Source organism: Thunnus albacares, chromosome 16 (assembly GCF_914725855.1).
Source record: "Thunnus albacares chromosome 16, fThuAlb1.1, whole genome shotgun sequence".
Taxonomy (NCBI): domain Eukaryota; kingdom Metazoa; phylum Chordata; class Actinopteri; order Scombriformes; family Scombridae; genus Thunnus; species Thunnus albacares.
In genome coordinates, this window is record NC_058121.1 from 8,683,633 (window position 1) to 8,697,299 (window position 13,667).

A 13,667-nucleotide genomic window follows, 5' to 3' on the forward strand; every position below is an offset into this window, starting at 1 on the left:
TGCACGAACCCCCATTTGAAGCCTGGCTTTTATCTCCCTGATCAAGCCTAATCTTTGAACAGGCTTACTTAGGCTGAACAGTTTGTCCTGTAGTGACATTCAATCATGCTCGCAATGTGTGCAAATAATTAAAAACCAATTGGTTTGACCCATGACCCATGATTAAAGTACCCTCATGCTCTTGACTTCAGACCAAAGTATAGAGGACAGGGTGAATAAAAAGTGTCACATGCAGGATTTACTTATCGGTTTTGATGGCAAGCAAGACTGGTATTGATATTGAAGTCAGAGACAGATAAACAAGATTAAGAGTCAAACCAAAAAAGAGTATTGGACAAATTAAAATTTTGCCCTGATAATGGCGGTAGAGGGAATCACCAAAGTCAGCAGGATTCATCCTCTGGGCACCATTAATGTTTGTACAAAATTTTGTGGCGATCCATCCAGTAGTTGCCGAGATATTTCAGTCTTGACATCCTTGCACACTGCATGTCTTAAATGAAGTTATAGAGTTTCAGGTGAGCTCTTGCAGCTGCGAAAAGAGACCCAGAATTGATCTGTGCTTTTTTTAAAAGTCGGTCAAGTGTATGCAATCCAGCAGCAGGTTTTAAACCAAAGATTTCCGGATATCAGTATCACGGTCTGTGCCAGGGCAAAAATGGTGCCAGGATGGCAATGAGGTCAGCCAGCAAAGATGACGGAAAGCAATTAATAAGGGAGACGTCTAAAATTAAATGAATAGGAAGCTAATTTTTTGCTAACAGCAGAAAATTGGATGTCTTGTCTGAGATGTAATGGAAAAAAGAAATCAAGAGAGACTATACCATAGATCTAAATGTAAAGAATCAATTTGGCAGTTTTGGAGGGAGCAGAAAATCTTCTGAAATCTTCTGAGAGTCTCTGTTTAGGAAAGTTAAGTAACAGAGACCACCGTGTGTGTTACAAGAAAAAGAGAAGACAGACATGGCTGCCTTCATACTGCATATCCCACCAGCTGGAGCAGCAGATGGATGTTACTGATCACTCTTTTTCTGGCTGTTTAGAGCACACAAACATGATTTGGCAATAGATGCACTCAGTCATGCGGGAGAAGAGAGATATTTATGTGGTACTTTGGGACATTTGCTAACGCCTTTGGCTCACTGTCACATAAGTTGAGGAATAAAAAGGTTTGCAGTCGAGTCTGGTCTGTTTCTGTTACACCTGTCTTCTCCATTTGGATGCAGGTAACATTTTCTTTGATCAAAATTCTTTGATATTCTCAATCTGGTGGAAAGGTCAATGTGTTATTCATGGAAGAATTTTTTTATAGTGCATGATGATAAGCACTTGGCTGTTTATCGGTGGCAGTGTGGCACACTGGAAATATGTCTTGTAGTGACCTTGATCAGTGCTTAATTGGTCTGCAATATTTGATAACCTACAGACTACGTGTGCTTTAGCCTGCTTACTGTATCTTCTTCACAGCAGGCTGAAGAATCATTATTCTTCCTCTTCCTCTTCTTTTTTTTACCCTTCTGCAGCATAACATGAGTTAAATACAAATGAAAAGTACATGAGACACAGCAGGGATTGACCTTATTGTGTGTGAGTGTGACACTTAAGTGAAAAACCCTTTATATCTTACTTTAGTATTTCCTTTTTATGCAACTTTACACTTCTACTCCACTTTCTGACCGCTAAAGTTACTTTGAAGGTTAATATTTTACATCCAAAATGTGTTCACTTTATAAAATATGAGTCATTGCTATAGATTAAACTGCTAAACACTACAGCATATTTTAAGTACTTTAAATTAGTTAAACCTCAACCAACTACAGCATTAAAATGCTGCTCAAATGTTGATGCACCTGTAATAAAAACTGAATATATGTTACCAATGAAAACTCTTCATTGAACAGCATTTTTAGTACTTTTACTATTCATTCTTTAAGTACATTTTTCTGATATTACGCCTGTACTTTTACTGAAGTAAGATTTAAAATGCAGGAATTTGTACAATGTGTTATTGCTACTTTTGGTTAAATAAAATTATTTGAATACTTCTTCCACCACTGTCAAGATCCAAAACTTTCTCCTCTCTTCTTCAGAGCGGCTCTATAATCTCTGTCTGCAGGTGTCTTAGCTCTTATTTAACAATTCATGTGAAGGGACAGGAGTAGGTAACCATCCAGATATCCTCTACAGCAGTGGCCCTTAAACTTTTTCATGTAAAGGACCCTTAAAGTGACACAAATTAGACCATGGACCCCCATTTGATAAGATTTTGTCACAGGGTCTCCCATCTGATAAAATGTTTGCTTTTAGATGTTTTATTACAGAAAGTGTATGACACCCATGACCAAAATAGTCACACATTCTGCCATTGTGTGACCTATGGATGGACTTATACTGAAAATAAATGATTCCTCTTTTTGCCTTGGACCCGTGGAACCTCCTCAAGGACCCCTGAGGGTTTTCTTGGCAAGACCCGCCCTGCTCTGCCTCTCATTGGCTGGTACTCGTTGCTTTCGTTGGTCGGATTGGTTAGGTTTAGGCATGAGGAGGAGTGAGATTGGTTAAGGTTAGGGTAAGAATATCAGGGTACGCCAATCAGAGGCAGAGTAGGGCGGGTCTTGCCAAGAAAAGCAGCGGGATCCATAATAACGCTCCCTGGACCCCACTTTCAGATTCACCGTTTGTAGGTTAGTATATGTTGTGAGGAAATAGCGGAAAGAAGGCCAGCAGTGCCCCCTGGTGTTCATCATTCAAAGCTGCATTAAGCTACCAGAGATACACAGGCCACCTAGAATTCAAAATAAAAGCACAGACGTTGTAATTGAAAAAGGCAGGTTATAAACACGGGTGTGTTGGCCTCAGTCTTCAGTGCAGGGTCTGCTGCATGTTTAAGATTAGGATTATGATCACGCTGGTACAGTTTTAAATGCCAGTGTCTCGGTGCAAATTTTAATTTCGTAAAATGCTTTCATCAGTATGCCAGTATTAATTTACTTTGAAAGTACTTTAGCGGAAGATGCTGTTCTCCTTGTTGCTAGCTTGACTGAAACAAACGCCATTGTGACTGGCATCATCAACGGTCCTCCTCCTCCTCAGGCTGAGTTTGACAACAACAACAACAGAGGACGTGTTTTATCCACCGAGATTAATGACATATCGGTGAATAAAGACGCTTCAACTAGAGAAATCTCCGTTTCATATTCAACCAATAAGTCAGCTACCGGTACGAGGTGAGAAATGTGGCTTCGACTTAACCGTGGTTTGGCCTGTTAGCTGTTATTTGGGTGACTTTGACTTTGTCCCTATTTGAGCCCTTGTTTTAGATTTTTGTGTAGCTAACTAATTATGATGGGAAGCTATAAAACCACAGATAAATGCTATTTACTGTTCTTCGCCTGAAGTAAATATTGACATGCCAGGCCTAATGATGCCTTCAAGTGATTCATATAATTTCCAGCATCAGTGAATAAATCAGTAAATAGCCTCTGTTTTCTTTACAGTGAGCAATTACAAAAGAGACCTTGCTGTGTATAATCTAACTATATAGTTAATAGGGCTGCAACTAACGATTGTTTTCATTAACAATTAATCTGTCGATAATTTTTTTTATTCTTAGATTAATTGTTTAGGCTACAAAATGTGAGAGAATATTGAAAAGTGCCCCAAAACACAAAGATTTTAAATCACAATAACATAAAAGAGGGAAAAACAATACATTCTTAAAATGGATTAACTGTAACCAGTAAATGTTTTGATATGTTTGCTTGACAAATAATTTAAATTATTAATCAGTTATCAAAATAGTTGGCGATTAATTTTCTGTCGATCGACTAACCGATTAATTGACTATTGGTTTCCGCTTTAATGGTTAGGTTGTGTTGCAGAGGCATGAAAAGGGATAACAGCATAATATAATTGCATATATACATGACAGTACCAATGTATATTGTGATATAATCAAGAATATCTAGAATACCTATTGAGAAATTGTCAATGGATCAAATGAGCAGTCCTGTGTATTCATTTACAACATTGCCCATAATGGTGTAATAGAGCCAAAGTTACTGAGGGGATCGCTGCCATGACATGAACAGTATACAATAGACATATTTATATCGTCTCACTGTACATACTGTATATATTGTCATATTGCCCACCCTGAATAAAAAAACACCATTATTTGTTGTTGTTGATGTGTGTGTCACGTCAAATCACATCTTCACTATAGGTTACTCTCACCTCCTATTGAACAAAATGGGGCGGATCTTCTTGGATCACATCGGAGGGACTCGCCTCTTCTCCTGTGCTAACTGTGACACCATCCTGACCAACAGAGCAGAGCTGATCTCCACACGCTTCACTGGGGCCACCGGCAGAGCCTTCTTGTTCAACAAGGTACCTGCATGTGACTTTTCTCACCCAGACACCTATGATGGTTTAAAATTTTAGACAAACGCCTCAGTATGATAAGTTCTCACCCAGACTCAGATAGTTATCTCCACTGTAGTTGTTTGTGCTTACATTGTGATATATGTCCCAACAAAGTGGGTTATTTACACAATGACCAGTTCCTCATTAAAGACATTTCCTCATTTGGTGTTCTTCGCAAGCAAGCATTTCATAGACAGCAAAATTTAGGAGGTAAGAGGGGAAAAAAGCAATATAAGAAATTATGAGCATTTATTCATCATTTTTGACATTTTATAGACTTAACAGTTTATCCATTAATCAAGAAATGGTAAATTACTGTAGTTGTGATATGTCATTTAAATGAATTCATTTTGCAACTACATCTGTTCCACACCTATCAATTTTGGAAATGTTCTTTTAAATCTAAAATAAAATTTCCCAGTAGAAAAACTATGAACTGTTACAGTAACACATGCCTGATTGCCGCCCTCCAGGTAGTGAATCTGCAGCACAGCGAGGTGCAAGACCGAGTCATGCTGACAGGAAGACACATGGTGCGAGACGTCAGCTGCAAGAACTGCAACAGCAAGCTGGGCTGGATGTATGAGTTCGCTACCGAGGAAAGCCAGCGCTACAAGGAGGGCCGCGTCATCCTGGAGAGAGCGTTGGTGAGGGAGAGTGAAGGCTTCGAGCATGTTCCCTCTGACAACTCCTGAGTTCACTTCGGTTCCCGCTACGATGCTCCATCTGTGCATTCTACAGCTTTTCTTCCAGCAGCAGTGCATGGACTTGCATGGACAGTGTGCCATTTGTGATTAGAGCTACACCAAAATGACATCACAGGCTGGGTGTTCGCAGGAAGTTCAAACAAGAAGTGATGGACAGTTTCTCATATCTTTAAACATCAAAGGATTTAAGATGGGCAACACCATTACTTGTCCATCCCTTTAAAATTGCCTGCATTTTCAATATGTGCCCAACAGGTTGGGATGTTCCTAAAATGTGTAAGTGTGGTGAGATTTTTGGCCGCTGTCAGAGGGAGAGGATTCGCTCCTGCTGCCCTGCAGGAAGCTCAGATTGTTATGTAGGGATTTTGCTGGTATTGGTCTTCTAAACAGAAGATTGGGCCAGTTGAGACTGTTGAGTCTGATATAAAAAAGTGTAAAAAAAATCTTTGCATTAAGTCACAAAGCCATATGCTGGAAAAAACATTCCTTTTCTAGCAAGTGTTCAGGTGAGGCTATGCTAGAATTTTTTTTTTTTTTCAAATACTTCAAATATTAGCTGTATCCCCTATTATAAGTGTAAACAAAAATTTAACATTAATTCTAATAATCATTATCATCGTAATGTGGATGCTATTATCTTTGATCCAGGTATCAGTTTTGGCCTATAAAGAGCTCAAATAAACCCCTCTTCATTTTTACCTCATGATAAATGATGAAAGTAGATCACAACGTGTTTCACAGTGGTGGGACGGAAGGCAACTTTTCTCTTTTGCATGTCAACACTCGTGCTACAAAAGTTTTCTTCCAGCCACCTGATTTATTTCAGCTCATTGCAACGTGTTCTCCTTCATCTTTGTAGCCATTCAACTTCATTTTGTTCCAGTGAATTTCACAGTGATTTATTTTCAGTTCTTCAAACGTTTAGATTGACTAGTGGCAAATTATTTGAATGAAACTTTGAAAAATTAATAAATTCAAACGTATTTATTTATTGAAATCGGTGTCTTGTGTTACTGCATGTGTCTGTCCATATTTAGATGTTTATTATCTATTGTATCATGCCTGAAGATTATCTTTTTATTGATTTATTTATTATGTTTTTTTTCAGTGCTTATTAATTTGACATGGGATAATTCTTGTTGTATTATTAGCCTACATATTTGCTGTTACTAATAGCCTATTTTGTGTTTTTATTAAAAACTTATATTGGCAGTGTTGGCAACCTCCTGTATTATCAAGGTTACTTAAGTTATACAAAAGCAATTGTTTTATGCAATCATGCCGATGTTTAGTGACTGATTACTCATCATTTTTGTCATGGAAATGGTTAAACACAAAGATGACATGAATATCTGGCAGAAATGACAAAACCTTCAATTTTGTTGGCATACACTGACCTGAAATGTAAACGGTGGACAATCTACAATGAAACATCTTTGCAATGCAATGCGATACCTACAATAAATACTACCTTACTCAACATGTTCATTTTTTTGTACAATATTGTGTTTGATGTTTTATCTATCTTATATTGTATATGGAGGAGCAAAATAGCAGAAACACCTTACCAGTGGTGGAAAGTATTCAGATCCTTAAGAAAAAGTACCAATACAGCAATGTAAAAATACTCCATTACAAGTAAAAGAAAAATCCTACTTAGGTAAAAGTACATAAGTATTATCAGCTTGATGCAATGTAAAGTATTGCAGTAAAAGTAGTGGTTTGGTCCCTCTGACTGATATATTATTATTATATATGACATCATTATATTATTAATACTGAAGCATCAGTGTTGGAGCAGCATGTTACTGTTGTAGCTGCTGGAGGTGGAGCTAGTTTCAACTACTTTATATACAGTTAGCTAGTTTAGTCCAGTGGAAATCTGAGAGGTCGTGAGATGATTAATGGGAGAGGAAAGTAGAAAAAACAAAGCTCTGATACACAAATCTGTTTTCAGTTTTTGAACTTTTTCTCTATTTCATCTCTATCTATCTTTGACTTTTGGTTAAATATTGGATCATTTGAACATTTATTTAAATGAAACTACGTGAAAAGTTTAGAGGAAAATATCACTATTCAGTGGAGCTGTTAACAACTCATAGACAATTTGTTGTATTTTAAAAGCTTGTTATATCATCCATTGTGTAAAATCATCTGAAAAGTAACTAAAGCTGTCAGATAAATGTAGTGGAGTAGAAAGTACAGTATTTCTCTCTGAAATGTAGTGAAGTATAAAGTAGAATCAAATAGAAATACCGAAGTGCAAGTACCTCACAACTGTGACTAAGTAGCTTACTTGAGTAAATCTATTTAGTTGCTTTCTACCACTGCAATAAAGTTAAAAAAAAGAAACTTTATGTTGACATTTACCACGGAGACGCGCCGGTATTTCTGGACATTGAAAACAAACTCACCCTTAGTAATCTTGATCTCGCGCTGCATTGTGGGAAATGTAGGACGTGTGAGGGCAGGCAGGAAACTCAGATTTACTCTTTGATGTGTTGCATGTTGGGCAACATTCCTCCCTCCAAACGGGATACGTCTGTTGGTTTTCATGGCATGTAAAGTGAGCAGGATTATTTATTTCCTCGACAGTCGGACGGACACAAACCAGAGCAACAATGGCCGGCGGTGAGTTTTACCAATTAGCTTGTTACGCTAACGTTAGCTTTCGGCTTTCAACAACACGTTAGGAAGAAGAAACCGAGCCAAGATTTAGAGTCTCTTGCAAATATCTGTCAGTTATAGTGTCGTCTTCAGTTAACGTGGGGATTGTAGCTGCTGTAACTGTTAAATTGTTGTAATAAAGTTGTCTATTTATGCTGTAGCGTCATATTTTAAACATATCAGTTAGTGACTGTTAGCTACATTATGTTCACTGACGTATTTCCACACTGCTACTGTCGCTCTCTCTCCTCAGAAAATGTAAGTGTGGTCTTCAAACTGTACTGCCTGACAGTGATGACACTGGTGGCAGCTACATACACGGTGGCATTGCGGTACACAAGGACCATCTCATCAGGAGACCTGTACTTCTCTACGACCGCAGTGTGCATCACTGAGGTCATTAAATTAATACTGAGCATGGGGATGCTCGCAAAGTAAGTGTTGCTCCATTACACTGACCGCAGGAGTATTTATGAATATTATACTCAAAGGACTAAGAAAGGACTTAAACAATTTCCCAGAGGTTAAAAGAAAACAAGTTCATGGATTCAAGGGTACTAGCTACTAAACAGGAAAGTGTCTCACAAACAAGCCTTGAGGTACATGAATATAAACCACAGGTAATGGATGATGTGGATCAGTGGTGCCCAACTTTCTTGGCTTGTGACCCCCTTAAAGTAAAATCCAACATAGGACCCCCTCTTTATATTGTAATGAAAGAGGGCTTAAAGAGATAGAATGCAGTAGTTTATAATAAATAAAGCAAATATGAGAGGAAATCTTGAAAAACTATCTGTGTGTCAGAAATATGTGTTTTTTCTGTCCTATCCTGTTGAGACCCCTTAGATTAATCCATCAACCCCTTGGTTGGGAACCACTGATGTGGATAACAGCAGTCTGAGTGTGTTTTCAGACACTTCACGATGAGAGCAAGGATTATTTGTTACTGTAGTAGATACAAGACGGACCCACACACTGAATCTGAGCTCCCTTCTACTTTCTTTTATTTGCAACATGTTGACTAACAGTCTATATCAGGCAACTGTTTTTTATTTTTTATTTTCCTTAACCTCAGGCACTGCCTTGAATGATTACTTGGCTGTTGAAAGAGACTCAAGTTGAGACATGAGGTGTCAGACCAGGAATCCTCCTCTAACTAATGTGAAATATATCTGTTTATTTAGTGCTGTTTCCTTGTTTAACCTATTGAAAGACAAGGTTTGCTTACACTTGAACAAACTTTATTGTATAGCAGCTTTCATACAGGTCACTGCATTTTTAAACAACTGTTTATTGTAAAGCAAGTTCAACATTCAGCATACAAATGTAAGATGTTCTCTGTTATACAAAATACTGAGTAGAATCTAACAGTGAACATATAATAAAATGATTTCAAACAACTGAATCTTAACATGAAATATCACTTTCATGAAGAGCAAGTAATAGAATGGTAGCAACTTAATACACATATTAAAACTAAGTTTCCTTTACCGCAGTCTCCTATTCATGATGAATAGATACAAGACAAGAAAAACCTAAAACAAGAAAATAAATTTAAAAAATCCCTTAATACTACAATCATACATTCTAATCAAAAGCCAGGCTAACAAGGTTTTCAGTTTATGTTTTAAGATATCGACAGTTTCAGCTAGTCTAAGATACTCAGGAAAGCTGTTCCAGCATAAAAACCAAAAGTTGCCTCACTGGATGTTATTGTTCTGCACTTTGTGTCGACTAAAACCTGAACCTGAGAACCTGAAGAGCCGCCTTTGCGCATTCCTTGCAACTCTTTTGTGCTTTAAAGGTCCAGTGTGTAAGATTTAGTGGCATCTAGCAGTGAGTTTGCAGATTGTAACCAGCTGAATACACCCCACCCCCCTCCCACCCCCACCCATTCCAAGCATGTAGGAGAATATATGGTGGCCGTGAAACTCACGAAAAACGTGAAAGGTCCTCTCTCGAGCCAGTGTTTGGTCTGTAGAAGAGGACCCACTCCCCATGTAGATATAAAAGGCTCATTCTAAGGTAACGAAAACACAACAATTCTTATTTTCAGGTGATTATACACTAATTAAAACATACTTATGAATATTATAATATTACACCAAATTAAGGTGCCACTAAATTCTACACCCTGCACCTTTAACGATTTTAAAGGGACATTCAAGAAATAACTCAGTGTACTTCAATTTAAGTGAATCATGTGAAGTATGGAGTCATCAGTCTGTTTTTATATCTCCTCTTTCAGAGAAACAGGAAGCCCCAACAGGCTTAAGAACGCCATAATGGAACATGTGTTCTGCAGCCCAAAGGAGCTGCTGAAGCTGAGCGTGCCCTCAGTGGTGTATGCAGTTCAGAATAACATGGCCTTTGTCGCCCTGAGTAACCTCGATGCAGCAGTTTATCAGGTATGACCTGGATCCTGTTTCTGACGTTTAAATATAGTATGGAGTATGCTTTACACACTGGTTAGGCGTGGTGATATGGGAACTGTCGTGTGTGTCGTCTTTGTCAGAGCTGCACCCACTGTTATCACAAACACTAGAGCTGCAAATAGCTATTGTTTTCATTATCAGTCCATTCATTGTTCAGTCTGTAAAATGTCTTCAAATTGTTGTGTGACAAACAGTCCAAAAACCAAACGGATTCAGTTTACAATTACATACATTACATGAAGAAGAAAAGCAGCAAATCCTCTCATCAGAGAAACTGAAACCAGAGATTGTTTGGAGTTTTTACTTTAAAAAGGACTTAAAGTGATGATCGATTATAAAAATGGTTGCAGATTTTTTTTTCCTGTCCATCTATGACTATCACTAAAAAAAGCACACTTGCGCTATCTTCATCAAATGATATTATTTTGGTAGCGGCACAAATGCAAATGAATGCAAAATCATACAGAGATTACTGTCATGTTTATGTTAATGTAGTTTTCTGACACGGCTGCAATAAAATGAGTCAGTGCTCACTGCTCATCACTGCTGTCTGTCCATCAACTGTAGTTGGCTGCGTTGAGGAGGGTGGGTACATATTGGACAAAGTGTAGTTTGGCAGTTAGTCAAATCAAATACAGCTCCACAGCTGAGGTGTTAGACTGCAGCCTCTTCGATGTTTTTGTCTGACCAGCAGTCCAAAATCCAAAGATTTACCCAATTTAGAATGATTATAAGCCGGTAAAAGTACTGCACATTTAGATAAACTGAAGTTCAAATACTGTTCTCTCTTTATATAAAAGGCTGGGTATATTTAACAAAATAAGCCACACTTTTTAAATACATCAATGTTTAATTTTGTCATAAAATGAAACAGCTGGACAAGAAATTTGCCAAAATCAAATATATTCAAAAATTGACAAGAATAATGATTTACACAAGGAAATATCTGATTAAAAAAAATAAGTAAGATGAAGCATCAGATCAAGCATTCTGTATTTGATACCACCTCTAGCTGTATCAGTGTGAAATAGGATGTTCCTAAAAAATGGCAGTTTTTCCCTGTTAAAATAATGTGATATAGAACATCAGATTTTGGACAATGTCAGCTCTGACCTCAGTTTTTCTGTGTAGGTGACTTATCAGTTGAAGATCCCGTGCACGGCGTTGTGCACAGTCTTAATGCTGAACCGCTCTCTGAGCCGGCTGCAATGGTTCTCCGTCTTCACGCTCTGTGGGGGCGTTACACTCGTACAGTGGAAGCCTGTAGAGGCCACTAAAGTTCAGGTAGGATTGGCACGAGTTCAAAATATAAATGCAATTACCATTGTAGTGACTCAGTGAATTTATAATCCACTTCCTGTGGCTCACACTAACAACGTCTCTTCTTTTTTTCCCACCCCAGATCGAGCAGAACCCTTTTCTTGGATTCGTCGCCATTGCTATTGCTGTCCTTTGTTCTGGGTTTGCAGGTAAAGGTTGCTTAACAGATGTCTGTGTAAATGACAGAGTAGTTCCACCCTTTTGTTCAATATTGATTAAGCTACCTCATAATACAAATCCTTGTGTTAACTAAACATACAACATGCTTGAACATCCACCAGCCAAGTAGTCGCACAATATTAAACTGAACCGACTGATGTCTTCCTTCATCAAGTTATTCTTTTAAAGAATGATGATTTTTGATGATATCAGATCACAAGCAGGAGATCAAATATTTTGCGAGTTGCACCTGACTATTCGTCTTCTCTTTGATGAAGGTGTGTACTTTGAGAAGGTGTTGAAGAGCTCAGACACGTCTCTGTGGGTGAGAAACATCCAGATGTACCTGTCCGGCATTGTCGTCACCCTCCTCGGTGTTTACATGACCGATGGCGATAAGGTCCTGGAGAAAGGCTTCTTCTTCGGTTATACACCCTGGGTGTGCTTTGTAGTATGTGAGTAAGATTAAATCTGAAGATCTTTTCCATTTGATTTCACTTTTTTTTTTTTTTCCCCACATCATTCTGGCTGACGTTGCTCTCTTTGTGCATTTGCCAGTCCTCGCCAGCGTGGGAGGTCTGTACACGTCGGTGGTGGTGAAGTACACAGACAACATCATGAAGGGCTTCTCTGCTGCCGCCGCCATTGTTCTCTCAACTGTGGCGTCTGTCCTCTTGTTTGGATTACAGATAAGTAAGTTAGTCTCTCATCAGGTTGTTGGTATACTGATGCCTGAGAAAGAGATTTTTAGGGCTTCTGCAGGCGAGAGAAGGTGTTTGTCTTGGATTATAGATTCACCACTGCACCACCGATTGACCTAATCTTCACTAATTCCTTTCTCTCCTTCTTGTGCAGCGATCACATTCTCCTCTGGAGCCATCCTAGTGTGTGTGTCCATCTATCTGTACGGACTTCCAAAACAGGACACATCCAAGCTGATCCAGAAGGACACAGACAAGGAATCTAAACAGAAACTGATCAATGTGTGACCTGCAGCAGGAGGAACCTCTACCACTGGTGGACCAGGTCTGTGTTGGGATCACTCTGTGGTGACATTAAAGAGTCCCCTGCATTAGGGGTGGGATCTGGATTTGAGAGCCACTCCTGTTATTTTACAAGTGGACACTCTTGTGTTGGCCCTCAGTTCTTTAATGTAAGTCTGATCTCTCTCTGATGATGCCCACAGACACCTACATGGGACTGGTTGAAGGACTATGAACATATACATATGATTGATGATTTATTTCTTTAAGCCAAAATGATTTGGGAAATCTTTCAGTTGATATAAAAAAAACTGGCCCTATTAGCTAGCTGCTATTAACATTTGTAAATAACTAAGCAATCAGTGACGTCTTGTAACTCCTATTCAGCCAGAATGGAGTCATAAGTAGTACTTTGTCTTATTTTGATGCCTCCATGTATCCTATAGGGGTCATATAAATATCACAACTCCTGTCAGAGTTTGTTTTTAATTTTCAATCAGCAGTCTGTTTTAAACTGTGCAACGTGAGAATCTTATGTCCATATCACATAGTGTTGATTCTGAATGTGAGGAAAACGTACTTGAAGAATGGTGACAGACTGCATGTGTGACAACATGTTTGTAATATCTTCTCTCCAGTGTCTTTCATCTTTTGTATCACATCTGTGCTGTGTACTGTTTTGAAAGTCATTTTAATGCTTTTATTAAAATTGGATGGATATGTGTTAATTTACAAAACACGCACCATTTCTGAGTTCTACTAAAAATCATCTCCAGCAATAATCTAGGGCTGCAACTAACGATTATTTTCATTATCAGTTAATCTGTCGATTATATTCCCAATAAATCAGTTAGTTGTTTGGTCTATAAAATGTCAGAAAATGGTGAAACATGATGATCACTGATTCCCAAAGTCCAAGATGACGTCCTCAAATGTCTTGTTTTGTCCCAACCAACAGTCCACAACAG

General features: G+C 38.4%; 2 protein-coding genes across 3 annotated transcripts; both read left to right on the forward strand.

Moving 5' to 3' along the window:
• The first annotated feature begins 2,958 nt into the window (after positions 1 to 2,958).
• On the forward strand, positions 2,959 to 6,615 carry LOC122965709 (protein yippee-like 5). 2 transcript variants are annotated; one of them, XM_044329887.1, is made up of 3 exons: positions 2,959 to 3,220; positions 4,226 to 4,392; positions 4,902 to 6,615. In XM_044329887.1, the coding sequence occupies exons 1-3, from the start codon at positions 2,974 to 2,976 to the stop codon at positions 5,121 to 5,123; spliced, it is 636 nt and encodes a 211-aa protein (XP_044185822.1). In that variant the 5' UTR covers positions 2,959 to 2,973; the 3' UTR covers positions 5,124 to 6,615. The 2 variants fall into 2 exon arrangements, with proteins under 2 accessions (XP_044185822.1, XP_044185823.1); XM_044329888.1 differs by having other exon boundaries at positions 3,032 to 3,227.
• A 941-nt stretch (positions 6,616 to 7,556) lies between these two features.
• Positions 7,557 to 13,436, forward strand: slc35a1 (solute carrier family 35 member A1). Its single transcript, XM_044329647.1, has 8 exons — positions 7,557 to 7,766; positions 8,056 to 8,236; positions 10,051 to 10,210; positions 11,369 to 11,521; positions 11,640 to 11,706; positions 11,995 to 12,171; positions 12,275 to 12,409; positions 12,572 to 13,436. The coding sequence occupies exons 1-8, from the start codon at positions 7,757 to 7,759 to the stop codon at positions 12,703 to 12,705; spliced, it is 1,017 nt and encodes a 338-aa protein (XP_044185582.1). The 5' UTR covers positions 7,557 to 7,756; the 3' UTR covers positions 12,706 to 13,436.
• Positions 13,437 to 13,667: the final 231 nt, after the last annotated feature.